The 15,450-nt window shown below is 38.7% G+C and overlaps 1 protein-coding gene across 6 annotated transcripts in view; it reads right to left on the bottom strand.

Moving 5' to 3' along the window:
- The window catches only part of TJP1 (tight junction protein 1), a 255,244-nt gene extending 254,166 nt beyond the window's left edge, over nt 1–1,078 (bottom strand). For 5 of the 6 annotated variants that reach the window (XM_047862418.1, XM_047862419.1, XM_047862420.1 and 2 more), the window contains exon 1: nt 842–1,077. In XM_047862418.1, coding sequence (XP_047718374.1) covers nt 842–1,014 — 173 coding nt within the window. In that variant the 5' untranslated portion in view covers nt 1,015–1,077. Of the gene's footprint in view, nt 1–841 lie in introns of all 6 variants that reach the window. The other variant, XM_047862421.1, reaches the window with a different exon arrangement.
- Nucleotides 1,079–15,450: the final 14,372 nt, after the last annotated feature.

Genomic DNA, 15,450 nt, shown 5'->3' with positions numbered 1-15,450 from the left:
AAATTCAAATTGAAGTGAGTAAATCTCTATGGACCACAAATTTTAAAATTAAAATAGCCACTTGAACACCAAAATTTCTGGCATAATTTTTCTATAGTCCCCCATCCCTTTTCTGGACTATTTCTTTCGTGACAGAACCTTACACTTCAGTCTCTAGGCAATGGAATGCCAGGGCAGCACACGGGGATTCCATATACCACATTTTAACGCTAATAGAATGCAATACCATCCGATAGATAATCAACTGTGTAAACCAGATCTGGAAAACCTCCAAACATTTTTCTTTTAAGGGCGATCTTTTCCCGTTACCCCAATAACAGTTTCCAGGTCAGAGGAACTGGAACGCGTGCGGATAAAACGTAGTCCCCGATAATGCAATTATAATCTCGCAACTTACTCCCCTTACGGTGGGAGCGGCTCGCCCTTCACTCTGTACCCACAGCAGATGGATTTTGAGAAATAACAGAAAACACAAACAGAGCTAATACATTGCCGGCTACCTCCAAGGGAGCGTGGCTGGAAATTCTGAGCCAGAAGTGGCGGGGATGGGGCTGAAAGGACAGTCCTGGGCGGGAGACCAGTGCCCCGGTGCCCGTGAGCCTCCGGGTCCCCGCCCCTCCCTCCCCGCAGCGCGCCGCTCTACGTGTCACGGAGCACAGCCGAGGGTCGCGGCGGCATGAGCTCGCGTGGACCTGGGACGCGGCGGCGCTCGGGCCCCACGGGCTCCGAAATGGCTGCTGCGCTCCCCGCTCTCGGCGCCCGTCGGGCCCGGCCGCCGGCGGCCTCGCCGCCCGCCCGCCCCGGCCCCGACCCGCGTCCGCCGCGCCCGCCGCGCCCTCACCACAGCTTTCTCTTGAGCGGCAGGAGGCTGCCGCGGTTGGAGGGGGTGACGCCGATGGCCATCTGCAGCACCGTCAGGTATTTCTGGTACTTCATCTTGTCCCCGCTCCGCTCGCGGGCAGGGCCCCGCCGCCGCCGCCGGCGCCGCAGACACAGCCCCTCCAAGCGCCGCATAGATCAGCTCTGGGCCATCCGCCGCCGCCACAGCTCCCGCCGCTCCCGCCGCCGCGGCCGTGCGCGCCCGGCTCCCGCTCCCGCTCCCGCTGCCGCCGCTCCCGCCGCCGCCGCCGCTGCCTCCTCTGCCGCTACGGCCGCGCGTGGCCGGGGCTCCCGCTCCCGCCGCCGCCGTCGCCGTGCGTGGCCCGCCGCTCCCGCCGCCGCGGCCGCCGCCGCCGTGCGTGGCCCGCCGCCTCCCGCACCGCCCCCTCCGCCCCCTCCGCCCCCTCCGCCCCCTCCGCCCGGCCAGCGCAGTCCCCGCGTGAGTCCTGGGCGGGCGGCGGGCCTTGTGGGACTCCCTGTCCCAGAGCTCAGGAGCGGCCCGGTTGTCGCCCCCGCCCACTGGCGCCTCCTGGCCCTGCGCCGCGAGTGCCTCAGTTTCCCCAGCGGCCGACGGGAACTCGTTTTCAACCGTGTAGTCTAAGAAAATCCCATGACAAGCTTTCAGGACAGAAAAAAAATATTATTTTAAATTTATAGTTACCAGTTAATGGTTGTAACGGAGCGGGGACAAGATCATTTACGGGTTCTAGCCTTAAGTGTTTGAAGATTTTGTTTACATAAAATGCATCTCTACAAAATGCATGTATGTGTGTACATATACATACTATAATGTGATATATTATATACATGCATGCACGTGTGTACATATACGTACTATAATGTGATATATACGTGCATGTACGTGAGTACATATACATACTATAAATATGATATTATTATATACATGATGTACGTAGCATATATATGCAGTCCTAGCTTGCACGGTTGTTTGAAACTGTGAGAATGTGAACCATGCAAAACTATCTTAATAATCAATGGGAAAAATTAAGATCGTTTCGTGATCTTTAAAAATTTTGTCAAAACGTTCCAAACTCCCTTCACTGATGGTTGTAAACGTATAAAGAAATGAAAGGGGGCGGGGGGAAAGAAAAACTAATCATTTAATACCCTGTAGTTTGAAACATTAAAAACGTTGATAATTAAACTTATTTCTTTGTAAGGGAAACTTATCAAGAGTAATTTGAATAATGCCGGTCTTCTCCTGATAGAATTGTTAAATACCCAGAAAGCATCTTGTCTGAGCCTTGGTAATGCATTATGTTTGGATCACTTTCAACATTTCATCCTCTATGCTTTCAATGTTGTGAAATATAGGAGTTCCTTTAACGTGTCATTCTGGGACATCCTTATTCTTTTTGTCACAACCACTTTCCTCCTCCTGGTTCATATTCAATAAGTTCTTCTGGCTGCAAATCTAGTCTCTGGAAAGACAACCGTGTCAGTATTTTGACAGTAGCCTATTTTTTTCTATAATACCATTTATATTCCATTCAAATTTCACTTCACTTTCATCTTTATCATTTTTTTGTTTCTTTGCTGCACTATCACTTTTGTTGATCAATTCTCTCAGTTACCTATTTTTATACAATGCTGCTTGGGTTTATCACTGGGAAAAAAGGAGGCAATACAACTGCACACTTTGCTGTCATTACCTAAACTGTATAACAGGTGTGCAATAACCAATAACTGACAAACTTTGAAAGAACTGCTCTGATTGCTCATTGATCATGATACACATGTTATTTACATAGTGATTTGTGGACTAAGGAGCTACCATGCAAGGTTTATGCATTTTCTCACACTTAATATGCTATGATAACTGAAATTTGAACCATATTGTGGAACAACTGGTGTTATTTAAGCCAGAGTAGCTAACATCCAGTATATCTGAACCTGTAAAGCAAGGACTGCCTCTGTGTGTATGTGTGTGTGCACGTGTGTGTGTATAACATGTATGTATAAAGAGTACAGATAACAAGTACCTGTGTACCAGGCAGAATTATCAAATGTTAATGCCCTCCCTCCACAGTACATCCCTCTTGTACCTCTACTTAAACACTACATTTTCAAGTTAATTAGCATGTAAGAATATTAGACCAAAACAGTCTCCTTCTGGGGGCTCCCAACATGATTTCATAGTCACTTTGGTAGGAAACCTAGTCTGAACCTACTTCACTTTTATTTATCCAGAAGTTTCGTCTCTCACATAAAATGAAGAATTGGCAGATCTTTGACATTTCAAATGTATCTCCACACACGGAAGAGGACCTTGGAGCCAAACATTGAAAAAGCGTCAGGGTCTGTACTTATGTATTCATCATTTTCTATGACTTTTTGTACCACCTTCTCATATTGCTTGTAAGACATTTGATGAAAATACCGCGCTGTACTCAAGGATTTAGACAACTAGAGGCTGAGGGGATCAATTCAGGATAATGAAAGACAAAAATAAATCTGGTAGAAGCACTTCCAGAATGGCAGAAAATCTGCTTCTCCATAAAAAGGGAACACTGGCTATAATTGTCAAAATCAACCTTCTCAGAACTTGAGAAATTAACCAAAGGCTTGCAACTATCTAAAAAGGACATAGACATGACAAACTATTGAGTTTTGGTAAGAACAGTGAGCTTTCTAGCATTTGACTTGCCCAATTCCCATCTCCTCTCCAGCTGAATGGTAGCCTTGTATACCAACAACAATCTTATAACTACATTGGTTTTTAAAACAGGTATACTAGCAGCCACTGGAGGTGACATAATGGGTTTAGAGCTCCTCCAAAACCCCATCCTCAGAGAACTGTCATTATTTGACTTGTTGGCAGCACCTTGAAAAGCTCCATTCATAAAGCTTGTCTTTATTTGACCTGGCTCAGAACTCACTTTGTGCAAACAGCTCTATTCCTAGGGCATTTGTTCAGAAACAATCAGTAACAATTGTTTAACATTACAGCTGCCTGAGGTAGTGAAACTAGTTGGGGCTAACAAGAGACTAACCCCCCCCCCCCAAAATTAAAGAACAAATGGGGAATGAAGGTCTGTGCACATGTTCAGGAAACACCTGATAAGGCCCTAATCTCTGACATCTGACATCTGACTGACCTTGAGGTTCAGTGGCAAGCAGAATGTGAAGGCCAGGGAAGAGATGTAAACTATTTATCAAAATGTTGAAGGTGTGTTCTCACACACACACACACACACACACACACACACACCCCTTCTCAGCAAAGGCTGGGACACTTATTGGTTCAAAAACATTTAAGGAAATCTCTAATACTTGGTTGACACTAAACACCCGAGAAGAAATTTTGGCTGCCAAACATGAAGAAAAATACAGACTTTACAGAATTAGCCCAGCAGAGTTACTGAACAAACAAAACAACAACAAACACCACCAACAACAAACCTTGGAGTGGAGCAGGAAGGATATAATTTCTGGAGTTGCCGCATTCTATTATTCAAAATGTCCAAATTTCAACAGAAAATTATAGGACTTCGAAAGCAACAGAAAAATATGGCCAGTATGGGGGGGGGAACAATAGAAACTGTCCTTCAGGAAAATCAGGCATTAGACTTATTGGACAAAGACTTTAAATCATCTATTATAAATAGGTTCACTAAAGGAAATCATTTCTTAAGATTCATAGGGAAGTCTGAGAACAATGTCTCACCAAATAGATAATATAAAAGGAGATCGAAATTTTTAAAAATTAAAAATTTTGGAGTTGAAAACTACAATGAAATAAAGTATTCATTAGAAGGGCTCAACAACATATTTGAAATGGCAGAGTCAATGAATTTGAAAATAAATAAATTGAGGTTATCTGGTATGAGGAACAGTAAGAAAAAACAATGAAGAAAAAATGAACAGAGCCTCTGAGAACTATGAAGAACCATTAAGCATACCAACATGTGCATAAATTCCCAGAAATAAAGGAGAGAGAAGGGATACAAAAAGTATTTGAATAAATGACTGAAAAATCCTCAGATTTTATGAAATTATATTAATCTGCACATACAAGGAACTCAAGTAATTCCAAGTAGGATACACTCAAGGCAGTCCACACCTAGACCCATAATAGTCAAATTATTGAAAGCCAAAGACAATGAGAGAATCTTGAAATCTGCAAGAAAAAGCAACTCATCACATACAAGGGATTCTCTGTAAGAGTAATATCTGACTTCTCATCAGAAATCATGGAGGTCAGAAGGGAAGACATTTCAAGGACAGAAAGAAAAAGACTATCAGTGAAGAATTCTACATCTAGCAACATAGCCTTCAAAAATGAAGGAAATAAAGGCATTGCCGGACAAAAACTGACAAATCATCACCAGCATACATGCTTTACAAGAAATACCAAAAGAATCCTTCAGGCTGAAATGAAAGGATACTAGACAGTAACTTGAATCTGCACAAAGAAATAAAGAGCACCAACTGCATAGTTGAATATAAAAGAAAGTATAAAATATTTTAATATTTTTTATTTTTAAAATCTTTTAATTAAAATATTTTTATTTGGAACTTTTTTCTATATGATTTAAAAGACAACTGAATATATATTTATAATGTATAAATATGTAATTTGTGGGGCACCTGGGTGGCTCAGTCAGTTAAGCACCCAACTTTGGCTTAGGTGCAAGTCCTGCGTTGGGCTCTATGCTGACAGCTCAAGCCTGGAGCCTGCTTTGGATTCTGTGTCTCCCTCTCTCTCTGCCCCTCCCCCTCTCAAAAATAAACATTAAAAAAATAAAAATTTAATTTGTATGTAATGTAATGGCTAGCACAAAAAAGGTTGAGAATGGAGCTATATCGGAGCAGTTTTCATGTACTATTGAAATCAAGTTGGTACTAATTCTGCTTAGATTATTAGATTATTTTAAATTAAAAAGTTAATTGTAATCTGTAGGACAACCATTAAGAAAATAACTTTTTAGAATATAGAAAAAGGGACAAGAAGAAAGTTAAAATGGTACATTTGAAAATATATAGCACAAAAGAAGGCAGTAGTAGAGAAATAGAAGAACAAAAAGGACCTAAGACATGTAAAAGAACATATAGCAAAATGGCAGCCATAAATCGTACCTTAATCAGTAATGACTTTAAATGTGAATCACTAAACATTTCAATCAAAAGACAAGAAATTGGCAGAATGGATATGAAAGCATAATCTAGCTGTATGCTGTCTATGAAAGACAACTTTAAGGACACAAATGTGTTGAAAGTAAAAGGATGGAAATAAGACATGTACCATGCAAAAAATTTTAAAAAAGAAAGATGGAGTGGCTATAATAATATCAAACAAAATAGACTTTCAGAATAAATTGTTACTAGACACAAAGAAGAACCTGTATGCTGACAAAAGTGTCCGTCCATCAAGAAAACATAACAAGTAGACACATATATTTATGTAACAACTGAGCACCAAAATAGCAAAAGTTAACATTATTGAAGGGGGAAAAATAGGGAATTCAACAATAATAATTGAAGATTTCAATACCCCCACTTTCTGTGATGGTCAGTAAGGAAATAGAAGACTTGAACAACACTATAAACCATGTAGACCCAATACATCTGTCCCACACCCAACAGTAACAAAAATACACATTCTTCTTGAGTGCACATGGAACATTCTATGGGATATATTATACATTCAGCCACAAAAAAAAGCCCTTAATAAATTTTAAAGTGTTGAAATTATATGAAGTATGTTCTCCAGCTACAATGGAATTAAATTAGAAGCCAGTAACAGAAGAAAATTTGGGGATTCACAAATACGTGGAAATTAAATGAAACACCCCTAAATAACCAATGAAACAAGGAAACCAGGAGAGAAATTAGAAAAAAAAACTCTTCATGAATAAAAAAAAGCATAGCATAAAACTTAGATGCAGCTAAGGCAGTGCTCAGAAATTTTTAGTTTTGAACACAATATTGAAAAAAGATGAAATAGCTCAGATTTACAGCTCACTCTTCCACCTTAACAAATTAGAAAAGAAGAGTAGACTAAACCCAAAGCAAGCAAAAGGAAGGGAATGATAAAGAGTACAGTGTAAATAAATAAAGACTAGAAAAATGATATAGAAAACCAATAAAACCAAAACTTGGCTCTTAGAAGGGATCAATAAATGTTTAGACAAACCTTTTACTAAACTGACCAAGGAAAATAGAGACGACTCAAATTATGAAAATTGGGAATGAACAAGAAGATATTATTACCAATCTTGCAGAAATAAAAAGTTTTATAAGGGAATACTCTGAGTCATTGAATGCCAATAAGTTAAATAACCTAGATGAAATGGAAACATTCCTAGAAAGACCAGACTACCGAAACTAAGTCAAGAACACAGAAAATCTGAAAAGAACTGTAACAATGAACAAGATTGAATAAAAAACACTTCCCACCAGAGGAGAGAGGTTATGTCAGTGTTGTTCACTGTGGTATCTATAGTACCCAGAACAGTGCCTGGGATATAGTAGGCACTCAAATATTTGTTGAAGTTGAGTGAGAACATGAATGCAAAGTGAAAGACTGCATGACTTTTCATAAGCCTATCAGTTTCTTAAAGAACAAGACAAGGTACTTGTGTAGTTTTGTATAGCTGGAAATCTGACATTGTTTTACAAATCCAAGGAAATAAAAATTTGTTGTTAGTTCTCGGAGGATAGCCAGTGCTTCAAAGGAAAATGAGGGGACTGATCCTATGAACCTATGCAAGGTCCAAAGAAGACCTCCCAACAATCAAATTACCAAGGATTACAGTACTTGAACCTGTGGTCCACCTTCCTTTAAGAGTCTTTCAAAAATTTTTGACTGCTACCTCCAGTAGGAACCACATTTTAAATAATTACCAGCATACACAGACATGTATAGGTGTCCTAGTACTTGTGTGTGTAAGCAGGTGCTTACACACACACACACACACACACACACACACACACTCACACACCTGAAGCAAAAATTTCTGGAAACAATATTTACCTTACTACCTGGATTAAACCTTTCTATTCTCCTCAATTTCATTTTTTAAAGTGTTAATCACAACCCCACCCAATTTATGTTCCACATAATACTTTGCAGCAATGCCTTGTATAGCACTGCTCTAAGAAATGTCTGTGACTAATGCCATCAACAACCACAAAAAGTCAAAGCACCCACCCCCCCGCCAATAGCATCTAGATTTATTGCTCTGTTAATCTCAGGTTAAGGAGACCCAATTTCCATCCCTCGTAAAGCTATTTGCTTCTGGAATGCCCTGTGAGGAAGCCCTCCTATGTCCTTAGCACCTTGTTGGAACACTCTCTTTAGCTCCTACCGTTGCTTGACATCCAGCTATCTCCTGAATCAGTGCTGCTTCCTGCAACCCTCTGCAGGTGTTTTCTCTTGAACCCCACATGCCTCAAGGAAGGTCAAAACGTGGGGTAAGTTTCCTCCTTGCTAGTACTACCTCTTTAAAACCTCTTCTTGCTCCTTCTCATACCAAAAAAACAAAACTAACAAGAAAAATCTAAAAGCTGGCCCCTCTGAAGTTTATGCTTGTAAATTATACCACCTTCTTCCCCCTCTTCTTTATCATCATTTTAATGACTTCAACATCCATGTGAATGGACCATCAAACTCTTTGGCCTCTCAGTGCTCTGGCCTCATCTCTTTCAATGACGTTTTCCCTGTTCCACATGAGCCACCCACTCCTGTGGTCTTACATTAGAACTGGACTCACAAACTCAAAAGCCACTAGGACTAGGCATTTAAAGCATTAAAGGAGGCCAGGTGTTAGTCATCAGGGGGAGGTGGAACCTGGCGCTGCAGGGCACTTTTAGAAAGGAGCAGCCACTCTTCAGTACTGCCAGTTGTTGTCATATGGAAATACTACACTAGTCTTTCCACTTCTTCCAATTCATGTCAACACAGATTTTCATGTGCTATCTCCTAAATCTTTAATATTACAATATGGACTTTCAGTTTTAAGATGGTGACATTAAAACATCCCCCCCCTTTTTTTCCCTTGAAAATCAGTTCAAAAGTATAAGCCCAAGAAAGAGAAATAAAAATACCATCTTCAATGAAACTTGGAAATATTGGAAAACCTATCTCAGAAGTTGGAAAGCAGTGGACGAATAGTATATGTCTTAGTGGAAGGGAGAGGACAAACCTAAGTGGTTATCTAGGCCAATGTCATGGAGAAGCAAGCTCATTCTTACTGCAGAGAACTGCAGAGATGCAAAGGACTAAATTGGAGGGACCAGGAAGCACAGATGGTTGTAAATTGAGGGAGATGGGAAGCACTGAGAATAGGGTATTTATTTGAAAGCCGGAATAGAAACTGGCAGTTTTCTCTCATATCCTCTCCTACCCCATTAGTTAGGCAACTAACTACCTTTACCCTATCTTTCAGAGATGCAGGTGTATTCTCTGGAGAGAAACTAGACAGTATAATCAGAACAATAGGGTAGACTGCCAGACTGAAAAGGGGGGGAGGGGTATCAGAAAGTCTGTATATTGAGGGGTGAGACATTGAACGCTTTTTTCCCCTAGGTCCAGAATGCTTGCAACTTCAGGCAGGAGATTTATTTATCCTCCCATGTGGATCATCAACAGTTTTGGTTAAATACGTATTTTAGTTTATTGTGACTATTTAAAAATTGTTTTTCAGTGACCCTAGTATTGTACCATGATTACATTTCCTTTCTTATACAACTTTTTATTTTATGTGGAGTTAATAATTGCCTTGTTTTTCCATTTGTTTAATTTTCTGAGAGCCCATGGCTAGGTGTTCTTACATCTGTGACAGTAATATAAAATGCCTTGCAATACAGTTTCCATACCTTCAGACTACACAGAGAGTTTGTCAGTTTCATTTTTTTCCTGGACCCAGCACTCCTGGAGCCCTCTGTCCTGCTGCTCCAATCTCTACAGATTTTCTCTCTAGGCTTCTGCCTAACTGTTGTCATGGTTATTCTCTTTATGTATCTCCTTGTTGGGTCTCCTGTATTCTAGACCTCATATCTTTCTTGGTTTACCTCCTTGTCTCAATGGATAATCTCTTCTAACAACTTCTGGAAGGAGAATAAGTGAGATCTAGATATTCTGAGACCTTGCATATCTGAAAAGTTATAATTTTACTATCACTTATATTTATTATTTGGCTGAGTATAAAATTCTAGGCTACAAATGATTTGACTCAAAATTTTGGTCATTGCTTCATTGTTCTCTAGTTTCCAGCATTGCTGTTGAGAAATCCAGTATACTCTGTGTCCTGAGTACATTGTTTGCTTGTTTTAGAAGCTTTAAAGTCTTCTGTTCATTTCACTGTTCTAACATTTCATAATAATATTCCTCAGAGTGGGTCTCTGGTCAGTTACTGTAGCCTTTTCATTAGAAAAGTGTATGTTCTGTAGTTTTGTGGTATTTTCTTACATTATTTCCTAAATATTCTTTTCTCCATTCTTTTCTTTCTTGACTCTTTGTAACTAACTTCTTATTAGTTGAATGTCAGATGGCCTGTTTCAATCCTCTAATTGTATTATCCCTTATTTCTTAGCTGTTGTGTTGCTTTAAGTATTCATTCTATACTCTGGGACACTTCTTCAACTTTATCTTTCAAACCTTTTACTGAATGTAAAATTTTTGCTATTACGTAGTTAATATCAAAAACTTTTTCTTGTTTTGTTTGATTGTGTGTGTGTGTAATTTTATCTCTGTATGCATATCTTTTAAATATCTCTTGTAATCTCCCTGGGATATTAATTACAATTTATTCTTCCCATTTTCTATTATTTATTTCAGTCTCTTTAGCTCATTTTGGAAGATTTGCTCATATATTTAAAAATACTTGGAGCGCATGGGTGGCTCAGTCGGTTGAGCGAACGATTTCGGCTCAGGTCATGATCTTACGGTTTGTGAGTTTGAGTCCCACGTCGCGCTCTGTGCTGACAGCTCAGAGCCTGGAGCCTGCTTCTGATTCTGTGTCTCCCTCTCTCTCTGCCCCTCCTCCACTCATGCTCTGTCTCTCTCTGGCTCAGAAATAAATAAACATTAAAAAAAATTTTAAATAATACTTGTCTCTTCATTCACATTTAACTATGAGGTATGAAAATCCTGATGGGATGGGTTATATTTACTGGTGGGTTTCATTGAGGGAAATCTTTATAATTTTAGATTCTTCTCTCCCCTCACCAAAGGTCATAATCTATAGATTTTTTCTTCTCCAGGACACTACCATTATCCAGAAAAGGAACCCCTAGAAGAGGGAAGTGTGAGAATACTAAAAATGTTCACGTTGCTATAGCAGAAAGTAAGTAAATAATTGAATCAAGAGGTGGCAATACCTGCATATTATTTAGAAATAGGTAAATAAATACCTTTTTTAAAAAGCTTAAAATTGAATGGCTACCCTTAGGGAGTGGAATAGAACAGAGTACTGGTAGAGGTAATAAAGCTTTTAACATTATTATACATGTATGGTGATTAAAATTTTTAAAATATTTTTAATCATTCAAATAAACTTTAAAAAACTAACTAGATCTAATAACAAAGTAGCAGAAAGAGAAATAAAGAAAAAAAGTTCCATTTACAATTGCACCAAAAATAATAAAATGTCTAGGAATAAACTTAACCAAGGAGGTAAAAAAACCTATACTCTGAAAACTATAAAACATTGATGAAAGAAATCAAAAACAGCAAAAACAAATGGGACAATATTCCGTGCTAATATTTGGAAGGATAAATATTGTTAAAATGTCCATATTACCCAAAGTAATCTACAGATTCAAAGCAATGCCTGTCAAAATACCAACAGCACTTTCACAGAACTAGAACAAATAATACTAAAATTTGTATGGAACCACAAAAGACTCCAGAGCCAAAGCAATCTTTAGAAAATAGAACAAAGTTGGAGGTATAACAATCCCAGATTTCAAGATACACTACAAAGCTGTAATAATTAGAACAATATGGTACTAGCACAAAAATAGACATGTAGATCAATGGAACAGAATAGGGAGCCCAGAAATAAACCCATGCTTGTATGGTCAATTAATCTTCAACAAAGGAGGCAAGAATATGCAATGGGGAAAAGACAGTCTCTAAAATAAATGGTCTGGGAAAACTGGATAGCTACATGTAAAAGTATGAAACTGGACCTCTTTCTTTAAAAATTTTTTTTAACATTTATTTTTAAGAGGGAGAGAGAGAGAGAGAGCACAAGCAGGCGAGGGGCAGAGAGATGGAGACACAGAATCCAAAGCAAGCTCCAGGCCCTGAGCTGTCAGCACAGAGCCTGATGCGGGACTGAAACCCAAGGACCGTGAGATCATGACCTGAGCCTAAGTCAGACGCTTAACCAACTGAGCCACCTAGGTGCCCCAGAAACTGGACCACTTTCTTACACCATACACAAAAATAAATTCAAAATGTATCAAAGATCTAAATGTGAGACCTGAAACAATGAAAATATTAGAAGAGAGCACAGGCAGAAATCTCTTTGACATTAGCCTTCGCAACATATTTATGAATATGTCTCCTTAGGCAAAGGAAACAAAAGCAAAAATAAACTATTGGAACCACATCAAAATGAAAAGGGTTTACACAGCAAAGGAAACCATCAACAAAATGAAAATGAAAATGAAACCTACTGACTGGGAGAAGATATTTGCAGATGATATATCCAATAAGAGGTTAATATCCAAAATATATAAAGAATTGATACAACTCAACACCAAAAAAAACCCAAATAATCTTATTTAAAAATAGGCAGAGGCCCTGAATAGACATTTTTCCAAAGAAGATATACATATCGCCAAAAGACACATGAAAAGATGCTCAACATCACTAATCATTAGGGAAATGCTAATCAAAACCACAATGAGTTATCACCTTGCACCTATCCAAATGGTTAATATCAAAAAGACAAGAAATAACTAGTGTTGGCAAGGATGTGGAGAAAAAGGAACCCTCATGCACTGTTGGTGGGTATGTAAATTGGTGCAGCCATTATAGAAGAGAGTAAGGAGTTTCCTTATACAATTAAAAGTAGAAATACCAGGGGTACCTGGGTAGCTCAGTCAGTTAAGTGTCCCAACTTCGGCTCAGGTCATGATCTCATGGTTCATGGGTTTGAGCCCTGAGTCGGGCTCTGTGCTGACAGCTCAGAACCTGGAGCCTGCTTGGTATTCTGTGTCTCCCTCTCTCTCTGCCCCTTCCCCACTCATGCTCTGTCTCTCAAAAATAAATAAAACATTGAAAGAAAGAAAGAAAGAAAGAAAGACCATATGACCCAGTAATTCCACTTCAGGATATTCACCAAAGGAAAATGAAAACACCAACAAAAAAATCAGATATACACCCCTATGTTTATTGCAGCATTATTTACAATAGCCAAAATACAAAAACAACCTAAGTGTTTGTCAATAGATGAATGTCTAAAGAAAATGTGATTTTATGTGCACACACACACACACACACACAGTGGATGGAATATTACTCAACATAAAAAATAACAGACCTTGCCGTATATGACAACATGGATAGACTTAAAGAGTATTAGGCTAAGTGAAATAAGTCAAACAGAGAAAGACAAATACCATATTTCTCTACATCATATGATGCAGAATCTAGAAATGAAACAAAAAAAGCAGAAACAGACCTGTAAATGAGAGAACAAACTGGTGGTTGCCAGAGGGGAGAGGGATAAAGAGATGGGCAAAATGGGCGGAGAGGGGTGGTAGATATAGGCTTCCAGTTATGGAATGGATGTCATGGGGATGAAAGGTATAGCATAGGGAAGAGAGTCAATAGTATTGCAATAGTGTTATGTAATGACAGATGGTTGCTACACTTGTGGGGAGTATAGCATAACTGTGGAATTGTAGAATCACTGTTGTACACCTGAAACTAATGTGGCATTGTATGTCAACTATACTTCAATAAAAAGTAGTTTCATCAAGTAATATTAAAAACATAAAAACAGTTACATGCAAAAAAAATCAGATTATGTTACTCCCCTACTTAAATACTTTCCAGTGTCTTTCCATTATACTTACAATACAATCCATATCCTTGTCTGCAGCCTAGGAGGAGGACCTATAGGATCTGGCTACTGCCCATTTGATCTCATCTCTTGTCCCTTCCCTAAAAAGTCACTATAGTTTTTGCTTGATGGCGTCCTTCTTATCCATCAAATATCATCTCTCCATAGATGCTGGCTCTGAGTACCCTATTTACATGTCTCCCTTCCTTTATATTCTGATAGGGAAGCCCATCTTTTTCCTTCTTATCGCAAACTTATCAAAGTCAATAATTCTCTTTTTTTAGTTTTTCATTTTATATTTGATTGTTTTTGTCTCTTCTATTAGAATGTAGTTTCATTAAACTTAAGGTGGTTTGTCTAATAGAAGACTCTCCTCCATAAAAACATGCTATGACCCCAAATGGCTACATCCTCATTGTGAGGGTATACGAGATTTAAACCGACCCTATATCCATGCTCAGGGGAAGTTATCTAGATGCTGAGTAAACCTGGACAAAAGACAACAAGAAAAAATATATCCCTCACATGAATGTGCAATCCAAATCACCTGGGTAATCTAAAGTAACTTCAAGTATGAATTTGGCTTAAAGTGGCCCCAGAGTGGTATGCTTTGGGTGCTTGGCAAGAGCAAATGCAAATATTTTTTGAGGAATGTACTAGATCTTAAAGAATCACAAATGATTTTTCCAGAAAAGATTACTTACATACTTAGGAAACAAGTTACCATGAGTGAAAATCATGGAAACAACAAATAGCAAAGATAAGCACAGAGTCTTCAGAAATTGGTATTAACATACACAACTTGTGAAATAACTATGTTCACTGTGTTAAGAGAAATAAAAGAAAGGAAAAGAAAATAAAAGAAATAAAAGAAACAAGTGAGGAGAAGTATAAGAACAACATAATTTATGTAATCCCAAAGTATTTCCCCACACATTACTTCTACATTACAAAGGATGAAAAATCTGCCTTTACAGTGGCAAAATGTATCAATAATCTTAACTAAATCATCAAAATTAACATCACCAATAATGAGACAAATTGACATCATTTGCCTCCTAATTTGATGGAATGAAAAGGAAAGAACATCATCTCTGTAGTATTCATGCCAAAAATGTAGGAATTCTCACACATGTTAAGATGGCTACCACAAAACAAACAAACAAACAAAAGCAAAACAAAACAAAACGTGTTGGTGAGGATGTGAAGAAATTGGAACCCCTGCGTACTGTTGGTTGGGATGTAAGATGGTATATGGTGGTCCTCAAAAAATTAAATATAGAATTAACATATGATCCAGCAATTCCATTCTGGATACGTACCAAAAAGCAGGGGCCTGAAGGACTATTTCTACACTCATGTTCATAGCAGCATTATACACAATAACTAAAATGTGCTAGCAACCTATGTCCAACAACTGATGAATAGATAAGCAAAATGTGGTCTATACAATGGAATATTATTTGCCTTAAAAGGAAGGAAATTCTGACACATGATACAATGTAGATGAACCTTGAGGACATAATGC

The sequence above is a fragment of the Prionailurus viverrinus genome, chromosome B3, assembly GCF_022837055.1.
Source record: "Prionailurus viverrinus isolate Anna chromosome B3, UM_Priviv_1.0, whole genome shotgun sequence".
Taxonomy (NCBI): domain Eukaryota; kingdom Metazoa; phylum Chordata; class Mammalia; order Carnivora; family Felidae; genus Prionailurus; species Prionailurus viverrinus.
The sequence above is the reverse complement of the archived record's forward strand: the minus strand, read 5'-3'. Positions and strand labels throughout refer to the sequence as shown.